This window comes from Stylophora pistillata, chromosome 1, assembly GCF_964205215.1.
Source record: "Stylophora pistillata chromosome 1, jaStyPist1.2, whole genome shotgun sequence".
Classification (NCBI taxonomy): Eukaryota; Metazoa; Cnidaria; class Anthozoa; order Scleractinia; family Pocilloporidae; genus Stylophora; species Stylophora pistillata.
Genome location: NC_142519.1, coordinates 47,574,854 through 47,596,589, shown reverse-complemented (window position 1 = coordinate 47,596,589; position 21,736 = coordinate 47,574,854). Strand labels below are relative to the sequence as shown.

General features: G+C 38.7%; 2 protein-coding genes across 2 annotated transcripts in view; both read right to left on the bottom strand.

Moving 5' to 3' along the window:
• Positions 1 to 2,392: 2,392 nt before the first annotated feature.
• LOC148742830 (G protein-coupled receptor GRL101-like) lies at positions 2,393 to 6,571 on the bottom strand. The gene is made up of 5 exons (XM_088760374.1): positions 6,506 to 6,571; positions 5,524 to 5,598; positions 4,725 to 4,796; positions 3,509 to 4,529; positions 2,393 to 2,699 (listed from the first exon to the last, which is right to left on the bottom strand). Exons 1-5 carry the CDS (start codon positions 6,514 to 6,516, stop codon positions 2,592 to 2,594), a joined length of 1,287 nt encoding a protein of 428 aa, XP_088616500.1. The 5' UTR covers positions 6,517 to 6,571; the 3' UTR covers positions 2,393 to 2,591.
• A 140-nt stretch (positions 6,572 to 6,711) lies between these two features.
• LOC148742828 (uncharacterized) overlaps positions 6,712 to 21,736 on the bottom strand; it is a 77,357-nt gene continuing 62,332 nt past the window's right edge. Inside the window, exons 10-19 of the mRNA XM_088748725.1 lie at positions 19,534 to 19,605; positions 18,414 to 18,503; positions 15,942 to 16,010; positions 12,260 to 12,331; positions 11,195 to 11,266; positions 9,911 to 9,982; positions 9,389 to 9,460; positions 8,642 to 8,707; positions 7,306 to 7,377; positions 6,712 to 6,721 (exon numbers count right to left, since the gene is read on the bottom strand). Of these exons, the coding sequence (XP_088604851.1) occupies positions 6,712 to 6,721; positions 7,306 to 7,377; positions 8,642 to 8,707; positions 9,389 to 9,460; positions 9,911 to 9,982; positions 11,195 to 11,266; positions 12,260 to 12,331; positions 15,942 to 16,010; positions 18,414 to 18,503; positions 19,534 to 19,605 (667 nt within the window). The remainder of the gene's footprint in view (positions 6,722 to 7,305; positions 7,378 to 8,641; positions 8,708 to 9,388; positions 9,461 to 9,910; positions 9,983 to 11,194; positions 11,267 to 12,259; positions 12,332 to 15,941; positions 16,011 to 18,413; positions 18,504 to 19,533; positions 19,606 to 21,736) is intronic.

Below are 21,736 nucleotides of genomic sequence, written 5' to 3'. Positions count from 1 at the left end.
GAGTGAATGGAATGCGGACGGAATTTTCCTTCAGTGACGTTTGTAGGGCTGACTGTCGATCAATAAGTTGGGCGTGGTGGTGACCTGCTTGAACGACAGAAACAGGGTAGCCACGTTCTTCGAAAAACTGGCACATTGACTCTGATTTGTGGGAAAAATCAGAGTCATGACTACCTAAACGACAAAGTCTTAGAAACTGAGAAAAGGGAATGGAATTCTAAACATGAGATGGATGCGAAGATGAATACAACAAGTAATTATGTAAGTCTGTAGGTTTGTAATACACACTAGTGGATAAACCGTTGCGTTCAATTGAAACTTTGATATCTAAAAAAGATAAAGCCATCTCCAGAAATCGCGGACATCTGGAGCCCGCAGAGTACCAACAGTAATACGAAAAACGAAGATGGAAAGTAAATGCTATTGAGGTTTTTCCTTTTCAATATGATGATGAGTAAAACTTTCTTAGCTTCGGCAATCAGAATTTTGCAAAGAAATAATTTTCCTCCGGGAAAATTAAACATACTGCAAAAATGGTAGTGTCCGTTGGCCACAAGACTAAGGTTTGGGCTCATACTTTTTAGGCGACTGTGATGCCTAAAAGCAGCGCAGAAAAACAGAAAGCACGCTCCTTTGAAATGTGCTGACCGAAATAATCGTCAGATCTTTTAAAAATGGAAGAAACGAGCTTTCGAGTGATGCATTTTGAGCGAAATCTGAGGCACACTTGGCCGAGATATCGCTTCTTGAACTAGGTGTATTTTGCCGACTTTAGCGTAAGATTCCAATGGATTGTGCTGGATTTCGTTTCTGCGGAGTTTTCAACCAGAGCAAATATACAAGAAAGGTACGCTACACAGCCTACAAATGTCTAAGTCAGTCAGTTTAAAGCATGTTTTCATTATGTCTGTTTGCACATCTCTCTCATCACGCTTACTTTGTCGGTATTCTTATTTCAAAAACCTTGACCCTTCCCGATTTCGATCATATGTCACACAAGTATTTTAAAAATTTAATAGAGCTCCAGGTCGAAAAAACCTTTCGCAAATATACATGAAATTCGGTTACTTTGCCATGATTTTTTTTTATAAAATACCTCATTATATATCAGCCTATCAGCCCGGACTTGCACATTTTTGCTTTCTTTATTTCTCTGAGAGATATTCACCGTTTATTTTCGATTTCCATACAAATCCCTAACAGTTTTTACGAACCCGATCCCGTGGCCGACAAGATGAAATTTTCAACGGTTTATCAACTAGTGTGTATAACAAACCTACAGACTCACATAGTTACTTGTTGTATTCATCCTCGCATCCATCTCATGTTTAGAATTCCATTCCTTTGCTCAGTTTCTAAGACTTCGTCGTTTAGGTAGTCATGACTCTGATTTTTCCCACAAATCAGAGTCAATGTGCCAGTTTTTCGAAAAACGTGGTTACCCTGTTTCTGTCATTCAAGCGGGTCACCACCGCGCCCAACTTATCGATCGACAGTCAGCACTACAAACGTCACAGAAGGAAAATTCCATCCGCATTCCATTCACTCACACGTTTCACCCTCACAACCACTCAGTTAAATCTATTATTCTTAAAAACTTTAAAATATTTCGAAACGATCCAGAGACTGGCACTATCTTTTCGCAACCTCCACTTATTTCATTCAAAGGCGACAAAAACATAGGCAATGTTTTGGTCACAAGTTTATTCCAAACTAATGACCAACCCGGCACTTTTAAGTGCGGTCGCGCACGATGCAAAACTTTTTCCTTCATTCACAACGCTGAGAAAATATCAGGACCCAAGCGATCCATTAAGATCACCGATCTCTTCAAGTGCACCTCTGCCAACGTTAATCTATTGTATAACTTGCACTTATTGCAAAAAGTTATACATCGGTGAAGCAGTAAGACGACTAGGTGACCGATTCCGAGAAAACCCTCGCGACGTGGAAAGGAATGACAAGGACGCATCTAAACCAGTCGCTAAACACTTCAATTTACCTAATCATTATAAACAACGTATGGCTATCTGAGGTCTTTCTTTACATTCAGGCAACACGGAACGCCGCAAAACTTTTGAACAAAAATTAACCTTTCAATTTGGCACTCTTAATCTCACAGGTATCAACGAATGCTTTTTATTCCAAAAATTTATTCGTGTTTTTCTCTTTGCCATATTCCCACCAATGGTGTAGCTCCGTTTTCTGCATATAAAACCACCTGCAACCCACAATTCCTCTATTCGCTCCGAGGAAGAGCTAACGCTCGAGACGTCAGTTTTTTTATTCGTTACGGCGGCTAACTTAGTTGATATAACCAATTGCCTTGTTACCCCCACCGACGCAGCACCACAGTTTCTTTAGAAAATTTCAGCCTTTGATTAGAATTAACTTGTAAATGTTGTCTCCGGGCATTGCATAAAGTGAGAAATGAGTTTCTCTCACTATGGTTGTTCGGAAGACAGAGGCTGTAGAAAAAATTACTTGACCTAAGGTCAATGATAAGTATATTTTAACGTAGACTCCAGTAGAACAGGTTTGTTTGGAGAAACAGCGTTTTTAATGCACAACAGAATGATAGTCCTTATTTCCTAAAGATGGTTTCCGATAAACTTACCTTCATTGTTTTGATTTCGTCCACACTTTTCTATCAAATAGCCCAAGAACTGTTGGAATCTAGGACTCAGAACACGTCGTACCTAGAAGTAAGCCAACAAGAACAAAAGATAGACAGCCAAAGATCGTATGTGGCCATTAGTGAAGCACAATTTTTATGGCTCGAAAGACTCATGGTTTCCAATCCTCTGGTCTCCAACATTTAATGCCTGTGCTTCTTTGAATTCGCCGGTGGATTATAAAAAAACTTTCCTATTTTATTGCAATTTCATTTTTTGAGGTTTTCTTTTATCGTGCAAAGAAGTATTCGGTAATTCCGCGTCCAAACATATTCCGCAACTCTGCCGATTCCTCGATCCACCGTCCCACCCTTTCTCAGTTTCTCCGTTACATTATTCTTTTGAATAACTGAAGGCATCGTATTTCGCAGCTTGGTCGCTTCACAAATTTAGCAGCATCTTACGGCTTAAGTCGCTGATTCGGACTTTAAAATGGGCTTCTTTTTCGAAGGAAAAAAATTCCTCAAAGCTTCCATTATTTACAGCTCATATCTGTTAAGATATTCCAGTAGGGAAGGTTTTGATTTAAATTACGCGTGGGTGGATTATTGTGTCATTGTTTTGGGTTGTTAATCGATTAAAGTTAATACGTTTATGCGCGTTCTTTTTTTGCGAGGGTTTTTTCGTATGGAAAGCTTTTTCTTCTGGAAGATCGAAGACAATCCGAAAATATTCAGATATCGAACACCACTAAGTTTTCTTCGCGGTTGAACTGGTTCACTTTACATTCTTCACGGCATGGAATAAATATTTATGAAAGTATCCTTTTAGTGTCAGCTTATCTATCAGCAGAAAGAAGTTGAAGCAAAGATATGAAGGTTGCGGGTTATTACCTGTTTTGTCGATAAAGTGTAGAGAATGGGATTGATGGCAGAGTTAACCGGCAGAATAAAGACTGCGATCCAAACTGCCAGGTCACCAGGTGTACGGAAGGATTTTTCCAAGAGAGACCTCATTCCAATCACCACGATAGGCAGCCAGCAGACACAGTCGGTGAGAACGATGAAGAACACTCTTTTGGCAAGCGAGGCCTCCCTCTTCAGGTCGGCTGCCCTTTTCTTGGCTTTCATTCTCCTCTCTCTTTCAGTCCCTTGCTTAGCCATGCGCCTGTTTGATGTGCAGGACGTATAGATAATCATCGAATAGGCCACAATGACAAAGAACACAAGGGTAAAGTTTAGACCGACAAACATTGCGACAGAGTATTCCCAGCCTGAGGGCTTATCAGCGGAAAGCTGCAATGGCAGACATACGACTGATCTGCCATAAAAGTGGTGACCTTTTCGGCGACTACCAAAGTAGTCGATGCCCACCGTGGGAATAAATGCAATTATCCCACCAACAATCCAGATAAGGTGGCAAAAAAGGTGCGTAACCTTGATTGTAAGGGACTTTCCACGATAGGGGAACAGAATATTCTTAACCCGGTCAGCGGATATCAAACAAATAGTCATCACAGACACCTCACTTGACAAAACAGCAATGGCACCTGTTATCTGACATGACAAACTGGAACGCCAGTTATAGTCATGCAAGAAATACTGCCCTGCCCAAATGGCATCCATCACACCTATTATGATAAGGTAGACACCCATCAGTCCATCAGACCCTGCCAAATGTATCAACATGATAGACTGTATCTTGTTTTTCTCCTTCGTCTCTTTAAATACCAGCCGCCACACGATCACAAACACAGCACCCACCAACGACAGAATTCCGACCACCCAGAGACATATCCTAGGTGCTCGATTTCTGAACATAGTTTCACAACTTGCGAAGCTGTCGACATAAACAAAGTCGCAATCCGCGTCCTCCTTCGTCAAATGGCAACACATCAGGTTGGTGTCTACAGTCCTACGGTTCACAGTAAAAAAGAGTTGAAATGGATCACAAAAGAGGAAAAAAGGAAAACTTTGATTCGCTACAGTATCTGAATTTAAGACAATGAAAGGGTGATGGTAATACTCTACATGCTGCCTTATTGCATACAAATAAATAGAATCTGTCAATTGTACTTCTCCAGACATCGAGAATGTTTCATTGACTTACGCTGTTATTAAATTTTTCATGTTCGAGAAGAAACCGGCCGGTAGTTCTCGCATTTCGTTGTAATGGAAGTAACTGCAAATCAAAGGAAAACGATTCAATTTAACACCACTCGCTAAGTTAAAAGGATGCGGCTATCTTAAGCTTGAGTATTTTCAAGCTTTTAAACTCTCTTTTTTCCTTTGCTCCACCCAATTCTCACATACCCCCTAAACATTCAACTCTTAACACTTTATGAGACGCCCTGGGATTCAGAGAGGAAGGAAGGAACGAAAAGATATATCATTATGCGTCAACAAGTTTTTCTCAATTTCGTTGAAACCTTTACAGTTAGGACCCTAAGTAATGGGAAAAATGAGCATTTTAGAAAACAAGGGAGCAAGTAACCAAAACATCCTTTCCAACATAGTCACACTTATCGAATCGTGTATACATGCACAGTATTACAATTGTACTCCACTTGAGAGCAGAAGTTTGATTGAGAAAAAGCCTCATTTAATTTTTCCCAAAAGTTCTTTGGTGGCCAGATCTGATTGCTTTTAGGAGTATAAAATTCGCGCGTGAATATACCAAAGCTCATCTTAAGTTTTACACTCGTAGATGTATCTATGTGTAATTCGAATAACGCAATTGTCAACTTGCATGAATCGGCTAATTGGACTACTTGTCCGTGAAGATGTGGGGAGGGATGCTAATCCGGGAATCATGATTATGGGCACAGTCTCCCTTGAATTTGGAATTAACTCCCGGTTAAGTTTAATGACACGTACGCCTTGAATAGTACCAGTTTGTTCATACTCACAGGAATCGAATACTTGGCGCAATATCTTTGAATTGCTCGTTGCTTACTGTGCGGATTTTGTTGAAATAAAAGCTCCTGCAGATGACGATAGAATGAAAGAATAATTCTTTAATGACAAACATGGAAAAAATATATTTAGATAAAAAAATAAAACAGAATGAGTGACTGCGAGTGAGCACGAGTAACACCGAATGACCAAGAGTGACCACGAATGAACATGCACTAGTAACCCCGAGTGATCATGATTGACCACGAATAACCAAATGGCTGAGAGTGGGCACGAGTAACCCCGAGTGACCAAGAGCGACTAAGGTCGAGTGACCACTAATTGCCTCGAGTGACCCTGTGTGATCAAGCCCAGAGCAACTATATGGTAAGCAGTAATTAGAGGAAGGGAGGGGTGGTGTCATCTTCCTGCCTCCCGCCGCACGAGTTTTTTAACCGGTTTCATCCCTCGTCACCCTTCTCTGTCAACTTTTCGTCTTTACCTTTTATTTTTTTATTTTTTTATTTTTTTTATCTTTTGCTTTATATTTTAACGTGTTTCTGGTATTTATTGTTCGCGTTCTTTCCATTAACTTCCCTAACTTCCTTCCCACTGTCTTAGGATTCTTGGCGAAAACAAGCTCATTACCTAACATTTTTGAAAGCGGAGTGGCTCTGGGACCTTCCCTTTAAATAAAGGAAGTGATAAATTGTTTGTATATGTCAGTCTCCGGAAATGGTTTATCTGAGGTGAAATCATAAGCTTTTGGATGAGGTCATGACGTCAGCCCAATTTATGACCTCTTCCCCTTGATCACGCGTAGTCACTCGTGATTGTTAGTAGTCACTCGTGGCCATTCGCTGTCAATCGTGGTCACTCGTGTGTACTTTTTGACACAACCTACTCAAATGACTGATATGCAGAACATGCCGACGGCTGCGCTCTCACAAGACTTCAGTGCTTCACTAGCGTGAAAATGAAAAATCAGAGACTTACATAGACTGCATGTTTGTCAAGCCTTTAAAAACTCCACGCGGTAGGTACTGAATACTGTTTTCATAAACAGCCCTTGAACGACAAAGAAGACAGATCAATATCACTTAAAGTACAGAAAACTGTAGAAGCAAACTTCCATTGCCAAAAAAAAACTTTCAATGGCTTTATCGAATCTTTCAAGTCTATTACAATAATATCTGTTTGAACTATGTAATACTGAAAAGAAGATTAAAAATAGACAAAAACTTCATGGCAAGGGACTGCTTTAAAAATTAGGTGAAGGCGATTAGCGGTTGCTTTGCTTAATCCGCGTATGAGTACGCGCTGAGTTATGTACGGGAAAGAATTGCTACATCCTTTTAGTAATTTCTTTTTCTTTTTCTCTGTCATGTGAAATCTTGCCAGTGAGATCCGAGTTGGCAGTTGCTATCCTGGATGATATAGCAACTTGAAACTCTAGCTACGCCATACGTGACTCTGGTAATCTCCAAGGTGTCTGAATCTAATCCAGTCAAAGCACACTAGTTTAAATGATTCAATGACACCTCGAGCAAAAGTTGTTGAGGGAATAAATGTGTTCACCCTTTGCATCACGCCACAGATACAGTGTAACTTATAATTTAGAGAGTTACTTATTCTTCCAACAGAAAATTTAAAGGAACCAAATAATGGGACAGCCGCCAATGAACATTGATTACAGATGATCAGATGTCTCCTGAAAGGTCACGAATTATTACAAGTGCGGTTAGGTATAATTTCCGTCCGCCACCTCATTCAGATAAATTACTAGGTTTACTTACAGGTCTTTCAATTTGGACAGTCCTTGGAACTGATCCGGTGACAGGGTTACGAGGCTGTTGTTCTCCATGTATCTATGCGAAAAATAAAATGTAGGAGACGCTCTGTATAACTGTTTAACAGTAAAGACTAGTTTTAAATGATTGCTTGGGCTTATAAACGCTTCTCATGAGATCCGACAAAGATCATTCATATCGAATATTCACTTCATGCAAACATTCTTGTTGAAATCGTTCGTGCTTTGTCCCTTAGCAAACTGTTCTACTGCTCATCAAAGTTGTCCAAAACTTAATTGAAAAGCATCGCTAAAATTCTTTCACCGGGATGAGGAAGTTTTGATCATATCACGCTTGCACTGATTGTGCTGATCGCTGGTTAAATAATGGCTTAACGACGATATATACCCGGGGTATATATCGTCGTTAAGCCGATGTAAACTAGCTGACCAAATTTGTACCTTGTGACTTCTGCGATCGAGCAAAAGCTTGTATTTAATTTTTTTTTTTTAACGAAATACGGAAGTCGAAGCGTTTGAACACCCCTTGTTGGAGGAAAAAAAAAGCTGAAAGTTGTAGACTCTGTGTCCTGATTAGCACTTCACCTTAGTTTTAGATTTTAAAAAGATTCTCTAATATCTAGTAGACATTTTACTGGAGAGATTTTTGAATAGTCATCAACTCAGATGTTTTCAGACAATAACTAACCCACTTGATTAAACGCCTCGTTCTTTCTTTGTTATGATTTTGAACATCATCATCGTTATCATAATTATCGTATATCGCTTTTAGCCTCATGAGGAGGGTGTGGTATTATATTTTATTATATAAACACCAATGAAATACCTGGTGAGCTTTCGCGCACAGTAAAAATAACATGTTATCTTCACACGTAAAAATATCGCCGTTACCAAGGCTATAACAAATTGCGTCTTCTGCATCTAAAGCGAAAAGGTTTTTTTCTATTGGTATTCATATAATAAATAGAATATTACATGGTCGCTTGGAGATACGAGATTTATCTTCTCGTGTTAAAAAGAATTTTTCAAAACTCGAAGAGAAATTTCATATCTTCGCGCGGCCATCTTATTTCTTCCGTATGTGCGTTACCTTAAAGATAAGATCATTGATAATTCGTATTTCCTGCGTCTATTTTAAAAGTTACTGTATATTTTCTCGATTAAAATACTTAAACAAGCCGTTGATTAGGTCATCAGAACATCAGAGAAATAGTCGGTAGGCACAATGATCCTCTGCTTCTGGTTAAGGCCTCCTTTTAATTAATGCTCATTAAACAAGATACGTGCTGAACCAGTTTTTGTTACAAACACGAATCACTTACAGTGTCTCTATCTCGGAGAGATTTTTTAACTTTGGTAAACGCCGAAGTTTGTTACCGGAGAGAAAGCTTAAAAAAAAACAAATGAAAAAAACATTGAAAGATGACTCAACTGCATTCGTATTTGTGACTATCGGGGAGTGTTTTTTTTTTATAAGGGACTTCGCTAACGGACAATAAAACTTAATAGCTATTTAATTGCAAGGTAATACATCTCAGCTAAGTACCTAAACATTTTCTTCCTGATCTTGTGAATGTAAAAAAAAGGTGCTATTTGTACTTCCGCTGTTTAAATGGTCGTTTACATATCATGACCTGAATTCACTTCTCATTTGCTCATATCGCAAATCAATTATGTGGGAGTTGAACTGTAACATTTTAAAACTTCCCTGGTCGCTTGGCGGAAAAAATTAAGTCTCAAGTAAACTGGAGAAAACCACGGAGCGAGGCAGTTAATTTTACTTTTTTAATCTATAGTTTCTTTTAACTGGTGTTGTTGACCAAATCCATTAAAGTAGCATTATATGCTAGGGCGGAGAAATGATCCAACCTCTCTCCGCCCTGTTATCAACTGAAGCTAGTGAAGTGTATGGACCAGTTTTCGTTGATAGGTTTATTGTAATAGTCGATCAAATTTAATTGTGCAGAGCAATCCATTTGGAATGGCCACAATGCAAAGGTTTCACTGAAACCTTTACAAAAATAACTTACGTTTTCACTTGCTATAAAGGTGTACAAAATGCCACTTACAGCCTTTTCATGTGAACAAGGTTGCCAAAAACTTCTTCGGGAAGATGCTGAATTTTGTTGTTTGACAAATCCCTTAGAGTATTTATAGCGACAAAAAGAAAGCTAACATTTAATAACATAGATTCTACTTTGATTCTACATAACGTTTCCGTTATGTGCTGGACAGGAGCCAAATCGGCAAGCTGATAATACAATATACTAATTATTCTTTTACTTAATCAAGAGATGAAAAGTTTTTTGTGTGTCTCTGAAAATGTCAAATATGACCAGGAATCTCCAAAAGGCAGCAACTGGACTCAAAGGACAAATTTATTCCATGCTTAAAGCTGAAGACCTTTCATGTATTATGACATCCATCATATAACTGACACTACTCAGTAAATTCCAAACGAGGCTCAACTCGAGAAAGGTAGAAATAAGCGATGTTTTCAATTAATTTGGACCACCATTTATGAATGTTATTATCTGACCTGTGAAGGTTTTGTTTTGTTTCGTTTTTGTACGAAGAAAAGTCCTACTTACAGGATAGTCAGGTTGGTACTATTGCTAAGTATCCCTGGAGGCAAACTCTGCAACTGATTGTAGGACAAGTCCCTAAAAGAGAGGCGTTTGGAGAATTCCAGTTAGGACAAAAATTGATTAATAAACGAAGATTGAGTCAACAAACTACCTTTAATTTGCAATTGTTGCTTTCAAGTTATTTCCCCATTACGTGCAGAGACTTAAGGCATTGGGAAAGTTATCTCGGCGCGAACGTCAACTGTTGCACTTCTGTTTTGGATGACTGTTTTTCCGCCGAAATTCTTATGTGATGGAACTTAGGCAGCTACAGTTCATTAATCAGCCACAGTAATCGTTTTATAAATGACAAATGTCACGCTCAAACAATAGAAAGAAAGACATTGGGAGATATTGGGTTGAAACTATGAAAAGGTCTATACATCAGTTTCAAAATCTTTCTGCCGCCTCGGTATTTTTAACTTGAAGCATCCGTCCCTGAAAAAAACTAAATTCAACGGTCGAGTTTTTCTTGGTGTTCGTTACGTTTATCAAAATCATATGACAGGTGGAGGATTTGCGAGTTGCGTAGTATTTTTCTGAGTCCTGTATTGGCGAGAAAAGATGCAAGCATTAGCAAAATGTTTGCTTGTCGAATAGGGGAGAAGGTGAATCCAGTTGGCTATAACTGGAGGTTATTTTTTTGTTATTGGACTAGCTTTGAACAATTGTTCAAGAAAGTGAGTACAAGCCCGCTGGTGGCTGGTGAAGTCTTTTGGACATACCCGATCTCACGTGACCCAGAACAAGAAAGAACTGCTTTTCTCATAAAATATACGATTTCAATTTGTAAGTCTCTTTTTAATATGCAAGATTACAAGTAAGCATTCAGCACTAGACAGGTTTTTTTAGAGTAGTTTCTCTGTTTGGTTTTTGTAGAATTCGTCGAACGTATATCTGAGTTTCAAGAAAGATGTGTTCTTCTTTGATTTAATGCAGGGAAAAGAAAGTGCAACTTTAATTTTTTGAGAGCGGTATGTTTTTTGTCTGCAACGAAAGTAGAACTTCATTGTGCAATTCTATAGTTTTGGAACGTGCTGGTCAAGAGCTACTCTCATACAACCGATCAAAATCCATGACTGACCGGTTAACTACGAGCTCCGATTAATAAGTCAAGAACGAGAGGTTTTTGAAACCATCTTTTGAACGACTTGAGAGCGATAGATTACATACAAATTCAGTGCAAAGGAAAGGAATATTAACGTTGACCAAGAATTTATTAAAACAAATCACAAAATTTATACTTACACTTCTTCCAAGGCGGACATTCCTTGAAGAATGTTTCGCGGCAGCTTTTCCAGCCGATTACCACTCAACCGTCTACATAAAGAAAACGATAAAAATGTCTAATTGGACGAAAGATGTTTCAAACGTAGCGCAGAAATTTCTAATTATCTTATTGTGCTTAGAATCTCCACATCACAAATGCTATCCTCCTTTTCGGCGTGATTTTCTGGTTTAAATCTGTTTTAGAGCGTAAAATTTTCATCACAACATTCGCTTTTAATTCCGGGATATCGTTGGAGGTTTCTTGCCTTTGAATACGATCATGGTTTAGTATGTGTTTAAGAATAAATGTGGAAAAATTTCTATCGAAAGGAGCCTTGAACCCTTTGTTTATGTTCCGCGGGCCACCGTCAGCCTCGCTGTGGTGTTTGCAGTTTACTTTCCAACAGGGCGCCGGGAATTTTGATACAGGTTTTTCAAAAGTTACTTGTCTTACTTTTTAATTCTAATCATCGAATGTACTTCAACTGGTTTTCGTCAAACAACAGCATTCTCAAAACCCTCTTGGTCCTTTTGAGGTAATCTTGTGCATTCTCTGAAAGTAACGTGCCACAGGACACTACTCTCATTGATAATTTAAACTCTTGTCGTCTTGATGGACTCTTGATCAGAACCCTTGGTACTTGAGCCCGCAGGATACAGTGGTATTCTGTCTTTCAAATGATCGAACTATGTACCTTGTTCGAGGTTTCCATGTTGAACTGTTTTTGATTTCTGTAGTGCTGGTCATGCCTAGATATTTATAATTATGTTGCACAACCAATGTAATAAGCACCTTCGCACAAGCACCCAGAAATGCGTTGGCAGAAACACGAAGCTAGCATATCAGCACTCGCACATACGACCTAGCTACATCTATAAACATTACTCTTTCGAATGATTACACTTTGGATAGAAAACGAAGCGTTTTGAAATGAAATCATTTTCACGCTGCTGACATATGTTCTTCCGCCAGAAACAAATGAGAGTAAACTAAATTACTTCCCAAGTGTTTGTTTTAAAAGGTGCCTAATAATTGCTACTTACAAATGTTTTATCCGATCTTGCCTAGTAAAGAGATCTTCAGGTAGGTTTCTCAACTTATTATTTCCCAGCCACCTATAAAACACATTTAAAGTTCCTATGACGCCTATTTTTAGCATCAAATCATAAAACTAGAATCATGGAGAAGGTGTCTGTTAAGATTTGTGGGTGATTCTGATGCGTCTTTGTTATTTTACCAGAAGAAGAAAGTCCGAAATTGTGGCGACTTTGGGCTTCTGGTATCTCTTTGGCAGTGCGAAGAGAGTTGAACCAAAAGATTCGTGACGTCCCGAAAGTAAGTCCAAGTTTATCAAAGAAGCAAAGTAAGCGTGGAATCTATTGCATAAGATCTTTTAAGAAAAAAAACAAAAAAGAAAAAGAAATGCCGCGTCCATGGGATTGGGGTTTGCTCGAATACCCCTGATTTGTAGAAGAACATTTCGCTCCACAAGATGCCATTTGAGGGCGGTAAAACAGGCCAGAGGCTAAGAAAAGGCGAAAGAGGTGGAATATGTGCAATATCTTAATCATCGACCGGCTAATAGCTGAATATAAATTCGATTTACGGTTTTGTCTCGTAAGAATTTATTTTCTAAGAAGAAATACTCGGCTCTGAGCCGAACCCGCCAGCTTGTTAACGTTTGACTAGTTTTCAGGTTATTTTTGTGCAAAAATCGCACGGCTTATAGGCAAATAGATACGGTACATTTCAAGCCAGGGGATTTCTCAACGAGATGCCCTGTTCTCCTTAAAGCTAAGCTATCTTCTGTGACACGGCTTATTGTAGATGACACTGGCCGTCCGTCGAGCGTAGAACCCATTTATCGAGACATACAGGGGCAAATCCTGGATGTTGAATTATGCAACCCACCGGCTCTCTCGTGTCTTCCAGTACAGCCGGGGATTTGAAAGAATCCGTGCATTCTTTGCTCTCTTGACAACAATCGCATTCTTTAAAATTTAACGAGAACTCGGTGGAGCAATTGTCACACGAACACTTAATAACATTCGGAACATGGATTAGAAGATTGATTACAGTATAAAAATTCCCGCTCGAAAGATTTAAGGCGATGGGCTGATTACAAAATTTATGTTTCTGTTTATATCCAACCATACCAAAAAATGGCTAGTTATATGCTTCAAACCTTTGTAAGTCTTACAGAAGAGATATAAGGGTGATACTGATGTAAGATTCAAGAACTCGGCTCGAGAAGACCACGGCGTCCAGCTTGAACTTGCGGTCACTAAAGTCGGCAAAAATTCTTATAACGTACCACTTTCCCGTGGATTCGAGACCTTTCAAACGACTTGTTAACATTCTGTCCCTTTTCTTTTTTCTCCCATACGTATTCGATACTCTCTTGTCCACTCTTTGTCCGTTAGTGGCTCGTTTGAATATGGCCCTTCCATGTTGTTTTCCGTGTCCTCCACCTCCCCGCTTTGAGTTGCAATTTCAGCTTCAATCGCTTCGTATTCCGGAATATAATTAAAACCAGAGTCCCGGAGGAGAAACTTTCGTCGGAACAGCACAAAAAATCGGACATAATTACATGGAATCATTACTGAAATAGCCAGGGAAATTACTAATTATAAGGCGCACTCGTTTTCATGATAAAAACGCATGCTTACTACCGTGACGTAGGGGCGCCAAGTTTTCTCTTTGCTCAGTCAGACATTTTATCTGCGGATTATAGAGCTTGATGAAAAATTCAGAAAAGCGTAAAATACTGCAAATCTTACGAAAACATCTTTTAGAGTCATTACATTTTGATGTAAAATCGAAAAAGACAAAAAGAAACAAAAAAAAAACCAAGCGTCATAGGGACTTTGTTAAATATCCATTATTTTTTCTCAGTTCGCGAGCGGGCGGTATTCTACGAATCCTGCTATCTGATTGGTTGCGAGAGCGGGCAGTAAAAAGCAGTGAAAAAAAAGGCAGTAAAAAGGCAGTGTTCTTCCCTTCCGGCCCGTTCACTTCCGGCTTGTGTCATTTTGCAGAACATCTCAAAGCTTCTCAAGCTTCTTTGCAATTTTTCACAAGTATATCTCATTGTGTCCCCTAGGCAGAATTTTTGAGCAAAGTCTTCGGTCACGACCTTTTGGCGACAAATAGTATTAATTCTTTCTTATCTCTCGCTCTCACTGAAATCACTTTGGTTTTTCGGCAAAAATTGATTTCGAAATAAACTTTGGGATACTAATTTTGTTTACAAAAAGATTGAAACGCGGCCTAAAAACGATGTGTTGTTTAATAATCCTTCACAAAAAGTAACTCAGAAAGTTAAAACGAGAGGTAGTTGCAGTTAACGATTGCGTTAATCTGTGAGACTCTCAATCCTTAGTATCTGAATTCTTCAACACAATTTGTTCGTTTGTGAAACGTTGAGCAAAGTTTTGAGTTCTTCTATAAATACACTTTCGCCTATTCTTTGCAAGTCCCTTGACTTTGGACATTTCTGCCGTAAATTTAACAACAGTAACCGAAGGAACTCGATATGAATAAAAGTCGCATTAAATCCCTTTGTGTCGGGTTGGAAGGAGTCTCACTGACTTCAGCTTTTCAGTGGAAGAAAAACCGATTTACACACATCATTGAAGAAAACAAATAAGCAGAATGACAAATCCAAAGCACAGTCACATTTGCATTCACTTACGATTTGACTTTCTGCGACATTTAAAAACGGAACAGAGGCAAATCTTGGAAGATTAATCGTCGTTGGAAATAAACAATACTTTTCGTAAGTTCTCCGAGTGTTCTTTTTCTACGAGAAGATCGTCGCATAGTCATTGAACTCATGTGTGTTTGTCATACCAGTACTGCTGCTGTTCATTTAAACGCGTACGCCTTTTTCTTCTTCAATTGACAGGTGTCACGTCATGGTAGTTACATATCAAAAAAATGTTTCAACGTTTGCTCGGAAGCCTTTTAAGTTACCTTTGCAAATAAAAATGTTTCAGTGAAAGCTTACTGTTTAATTTTGATAACGTCTGTTTTCTTTATCATCCACTCGCTAAAAAATTGTTAAGTTTATGGAGGACTTTCCCGTAATTAAACTCGTAATTGTAGCCCTAAATCATTCGGGTTCTAATGGCAATCATTTTTTTACGTGTTAGAAAAAAAAAACCTAAAAAGTTATTGACCCGCATAGGTCGGTCCCTACTGGGAAAAACTGTGCCCTCTGTCTTGAGTACCGCCTTCTGCCTACGGCCTCGGGCGGTATCCAAGACCTCGGGCACAGTTTTTCCCAATACGGAACTTCGGCTGGTCAATAATATCTATGTATTACAAAGAGTTTCATTCCTTGTACTGACTAGAACTTTTGAGATGCTCAGATATTTGCTCATGGCTTGTTCTCAATGGACAGAGGAACATGGACGGATTAAACGTGAAGTGAACATGGAATTACTTTTGAAGAAATAATCATATTTCTAAGTGATAAGTCATCCAAAGTAAAAGAAAGGGTGTCTTTTTCTCCCTAATTGTTAACTATGTTGCTCAAGGGGTTTTGTACGAGTACCTGACGTTTATCAAATGCAGTTATTGGTTAGCATTTGTTCCGATTTTCAACAAAAAAAAAGAAAAAGGAATTGATTCGGTCGTGGGTGAGATTCAGTTACAAATAAAACAACCATATAGGAAGGAGAATCGATCTAAGTAAGCGGCAGTCAACTACAAATAACTTACAGATCAATTAACTTGTAGTGCTTGAACAGATCACTTGGAAGAGTTTCCAGTTTGTTAAAGTCCAGAGTTCTGTATAAAAAGATACATTTATTTTCTCCATGGTCCTCGATTATTTATTTGGGAGTGTACGATTGTCTTTTGATCTTGTCCACAAATATAAACAAAATAGAGACAGGTTGTGGTTGCGTATTAAAGTTAACATTGAAAGTTACAAGAATAAAAATGTGTGGAAATAAGCCTGCACATTTCTCAACAATGCACACTTGCAGTTGAAACGAACTCATTACAGTGTTCACTGATGATTTCTCAAGTGAATTTCCCCAAATTAGTCTGACTATAAATCACAACATTTTAAGCATATTAAGTTGATGAACTCTACCATATCAAAGTTTGCCTATTGTCATGGTATGATTCGTTTTCGGGCAATGGCCTCATAGTTAGTTATCCTCCGATACGTTTACACCGATGGTTAAATTGCTTGCATGGCAGGCGTCGAGTTCGGGCTAGAGTTTTTTTCGGTGTAACAATTTTGCCTCGGTGTAGTTTCCTTGGGAGTTTATGCAGCCCAAGAGATTTGAAGCAAGAAGAAAAGTGATTGATTGCCACTAAACAAAGGGTAACGCTGACTTCACAGATTTTTTTTTTGTTACGCGGACCACTTTCTTTTTCGTCTTCTCTGACTTTTTCAGTTTATGGCTCCGATTTGGGTGTTTGGTGTTTGAAGGAGAATCAGAATGCACTACATCCCCTGGAAGTTAAAACATCTGTTATGCCATAAACTAAACATCCTCAATAAATACTCGAGGAAACCGTGGTTTACAAAAATGCGGCTGAGGAAGGCCTTATGGACTTCCAGCTTAATATCATAAGTTGACTCAATAGCATTAAGATGCACTATAAACTTTGAGTTACATTTTTAGAACAGAAATAGAGAAAGAGACATCCTTAGAAAACTTCAGGAAATGTTTATTCTTTCGCTCTCACTTTTGTAATGGGACTGAATCTTTCTAGAATTTTTGAAAGTTCTTTATAAATTCGCTCTAAAATGGAATAATCAAAGTGACTTAAAATAAGTCTTAAAGCTGTGGTTTATTACTGAAAACAAGATGAATGCAAAACAAGCGACGTCCCAGGCTCAGTGAGTCGTGTAAAAACCTGTTTGTTTGCTTTTCGGGGAATCCTTCAAAATCAGTTGAAAGCGCTAATTGTTTTTGAACTGTGTTTGCCCTCCTATACAGGTTTTGCACAGCAGCCATGTTGCATGGATAGAAAAATAGGTTTTTTTTCCCATGGGAAAACTTTTTTTCTTTCTTATGCAAAATATTTTCATTGTTCCTGCCATGCAACATGGCTGCCATGTAAAACGTCTATTAAAACCTAAGGTGCTTTAAGCTTTATAAGGCTGGCCCTTCTTCAGTAGCAAAAGCTTTTTCAAAATTTGAATGATCAATTTGCAGTTTGTTCTTTGCAGGAAGTTTAGATCAGCATAAAAATACGATTGACGTAGAACAGAATGTATTAACCAATAATTCATTATGTCATTGTCAGAGAGCTAGGTTTTTCTCTTTTTATAGCACTAGAATAGCCAATTACGATTTACTCCTATTATGGATTTGTTTATCCTCAGTGACTATTTATGAGTGAAACTTTTTAACATGATCAATAATGACTGATACATTGTGAAATTGCAGTTTTCAGAGAACAAACCCGAGCATAGTTTTGAAATCCGACCACAATTATATTCAGAAAAAGAGTGCAAATGTTATGTTCAATGAATGTTATGTTCAATTTGAATTATTTGTTTATATCCCACAATGTAAACTACTGGGTTACCAGTAATTGTGTCTGCTATTAGAGTTCTTTTTTTTTTTTTCTTTAATGCAAAGTCATTATTTGAAGAGCTGTGCTCGCTCTGTGAATTCGATCTTTAAAGCTCAAGCGACGGGTACGTTACTGTGTAAGCGGCTCAGAGCAGAGCTACTTAACTTACTTGCTTAACTAACTTACTAGCTCTTTAAACGAACTACAGTAAGCCGGTGGATCTGCAATCAGCATTAAACAAGTAACCCATTCATTTTGAAGCGCACAAGGATGGAAACAACCCATTTTCGCGTATAGATAGTTTTCTTTCCAAAAGTTATGACCAAATATTTGTCAACCTCATGTGTTAACAAATTCTTTAATTCGAGGTATGTGAGGCTACGCTGAGCACGCTTCACTCACTGCCAGTTCCAATTCATGAATCCTTCCCAGTGTGGAGACCGCAACTGCACGTGTACAGCATCGCAATTCCAGTTTTCTGGTTCAAGAATCACCAGTATGTTCAATTCAAAATCATTCAAATTGTCTTAGAATTGACAGTGCAAAACTGTTCACGTTCCCAGTCACCATCTCGGAGGAGGACTTGGTGCTAGATATATTTTAGAACTTTAGATTTGGTGGAATTACTGATGCAAAGATTCCAAAACTTACAGGTTTCTTAATTCTTTCGAATCTCCCTGCCGATACATGCGGGGTAGTTGGTCAGAGGACAAGTTCTTTATGTTGTTGTTGTTCAGGAAACTGCATTTGAGAGAAAGAAAACACAAGAGTTTGAATTAAAGCAAATGTGTTAACAGTTTGATCTTCTTTCATGCTGCTATCGCAAACTTGAAAGATAGCTCTTCTCCTACCGACAGAAGGAAACTGAAGGGAATCCATTTTCAGAATGCTTCCTCCAGAAAAAAATGTTGCCTCTTTCTTACACAATATCTGCCGCAGACAGTTTCAATTTACTTCTACTATTATCTAATTTACGTCTGTGTTTTAAAAAGCTCTCTTTTAATTGATGTTTTACCACGTTAAATAACACATGCCAACAAAAAATTAAAACCCTATCTTGATGTCTTTGCATCAGTTGGTAACTAGATGGTGAGCAGATTATATAAGTGAGGAAAACAGACCATGTGAAATGGACTAGATGCCATTTACATAAGAAATTTTGCCGGAGAATTTGCTGGTCTGCAGAATAGTTTTTGGACATTTTAATTGCTTGGTGGTTAGAATTCTTTGTTATTGAATTGAGAAAAGATTGCCATCCAGGCTTAATTCGGCTTAAAAACTGACAGAATTAATGTGAAGTATGGACCTGTGCGAATAAAGAAGGACCAACATCTTAAAGTCATAGAGTATGTCTGGGCTCGCTTAAAAAGACGAAAGGGGGGCCTTGGCTTTCCTTTTACTACATCTTTCTCATCAAAATATGAAAATGGCATTAGACATTCCTCCCATTTTGAAATTTCAAATTGAGTTCACGCTTGCTTCATAGCTAGGGGTTGATGTGGCTTTAAACCCTGAAAAGGGATGGACAGGATATCAAAATCTTAAAGCTGCACAACTCTGCATGTTTTCGAGACTATACATTCCAACCGGCACTGTATGATGTTCAAGGTGAAGCGAAAAACCCAAAAGGGCTTTTACCGCGCAGTCGGTTTATAATCGATTCTGTTTACCCGTGAGCAGTTATGTTTAAACAATTCATGAGGATAGAGCTAGATAGGGTGAGAAAAGTGATGAGCAGCCCCATAGCAAGCGAAATAAACGTTTTACTCACAGTTCTTGAAGATTAAAATTATTTAAGAAGGCTCTTGAAGGTAGCTGTTCCAGTTGATTATAGGACAAGTCGCTACAAAAGAGCAAACAAGAAAAATCCAATATTAGGAGATATGAAGGATACGAGAGTAAAGACTGAAGAAAGTCATCCTTGGAAATGAGTATCTAGATATCATGGAATTGCGTTTACAAGTTCGGGAACTATGCTGCCTACGAAACTTGAAGACACAAGACTGTGATATGCAAAAATTGACGAATAGAAAATGATCAATTAATCGAATTGATGGGAGTGGATTCATTACAATCAAGTTAAGGAGAGAAACAAGGGTAAAGAGAGAAGTTGCGATGGCTATGATTGTTATGGACTATATCACTGAAGTGAAAGATGCTGATGTTTTCCCGCCGCACTATAGGCTACCTTAAAAAAAAGATTTATAATGACTGAGAGAAAAAAGTTTGCAGTTTATAGAGACACAGCTGAGAGGAAAAAAACAAAGAAACAGAACGAGTTAACGGCTAAAGCTGATTGCCCTCTCCTTAACTCCCCCCCCCCCCACCTGTCCCCTTATTCTTTCAAAGGTTTTCGCGGCGTCAGTCTTCAATACTCAGTGTACTGTTATCGTAACCCAACAATAAATGTTCTTTAATAGCCATTGAACTAACAAAAAGTAATTTTTTTAATGACATTAACTCTCCAGCTTGAAAGGTCACGTGGTATGGCATAACCTGTTCATTCCTACACCAATCAGTTGCTTTGGATTGCTCACACTGAAGTTCCGGTGAATTAGTTGGGATAAAATGTTGTATAAAGTCAGAAACATTATTACACGTCTTCGGGTTATTTTATTTAGTCCAAATGTTACTGCTTACAGCTTGAATTATTAATTTTACATATTGTTGCCAGCGAACTAGGCCGTGAATGGCTGCGCTAAATGTCACATTGGAATAATAATCCATTCTGAAGTCATTTCGTTGTCAAAACCGGTCATTAAGAATGATCCAGTGATCAAATAGTGATTGATTCAACGCGGAGGAAAGTCGAGCTGAGAACTGAACCCAGTCAAGAGAGGATAAAGTTACCCCCACGGCCCATTTAGTAGATACGAAGGGGTCAAGATGGGAGTCAATCAGATGAAAGCGAATGCGAATTATGGCTGCACACGCCGTTTGCTCTATCTAAATTTTTTTTAACTTCCCATTAATCAGACCAGTGTGACACATTCATCTACGTTTACGAGCAGTCAGGAGAGTAAACACAGGACGGAAAATCTAAGCAGACCATCCTGAATGGTGATCTTGTGACACTTTAGGTAACGGGTTTAGTCATATCAAATTAATCATACGCTGATTCCAGTAAATTGCTTTGACAGCGAAGGATTTGCGGCTGATTCAGAGTTGATAGTGTTTACTAATCTTTCAAAAAACCTGCCTCAAGGAGTCCACACTCGAGATGTGAAGTCTCCAATTAGATTGGAGCAAGCCATTTGGCTCTGTTTTGCCTGTCAGCGCTGGTGCGTGCAAGAAAGTAAAGAGCGGACAAATTGTAAGGAGTTAGGTCGAGGAGTTGAGTGTAACACACGTGAATATGAAGCTATTTGTGGTAATAGGGAAGGCGCTTCAATCAGCAAAACAGAGCTAGAGGAGGAAAGAGGTCATGCAGCAAAAGAAGAGCTACACAGCTTTTCAACGATCGATGTTCAAAGAGCAATGCTACGTGAATGATAATGGACTGGCGGTCGGCGATGCAAGTTTCCCTCTCGTAAACGGTCGCTGCTACTTGCGTCGACGATATCATTCGCGAATTAGCGCTCACGGAGACTTTGATAGAAATAGCTGCTGGCCACTCAATCTTGCAGACTCTAGTAGCACCCCCTATTATTGTAGCTAAACGTCCGACGCGCTATATGTTCTTTCATCTATTTATCGAAATATAGAATAAGCGTAAGGCGATACGAAGCAAGAGGTAGAAACGTGGTACGACCAGAACGGCTAGGAACACGAAAGTCAAAACGGAGAAGACGGTAAGCGAACTGGACAAATGAAACGAAGCGATGGCAGAGCACAAGTGGACTAAGAAGGGCATGCAAAGGGCCTTAACGAGACGAAATTATGCGAAAACACCAAACAGAATATTGATGACCAAATTATGCGAAAACACCCAGCAGAATATTGATTACGTGAAGGCGAAAAAAAGAGACAGAGAA

What these genes read in the sequence shown, in the direction of transcription:
- LOC148742830 (XM_088760374.1), bottom strand. An exon ending in GCGCCAAGTATTCGATTCCT is followed by an intron (nt 4,797 to 5,523) that starts GTGAGTATGAAC and finishes TTTGATTTGCAG; the next exon opens with TTACTTCCATTACAACGAAA. An exon ending in ACACTTTATCGACAAAACAG is followed by an intron (nt 2,700 to 3,508) that starts GTAATAACCCGC and finishes GCTTACTTCTAG; the next exon opens with GTACGACGTGTTCTGAGTCC.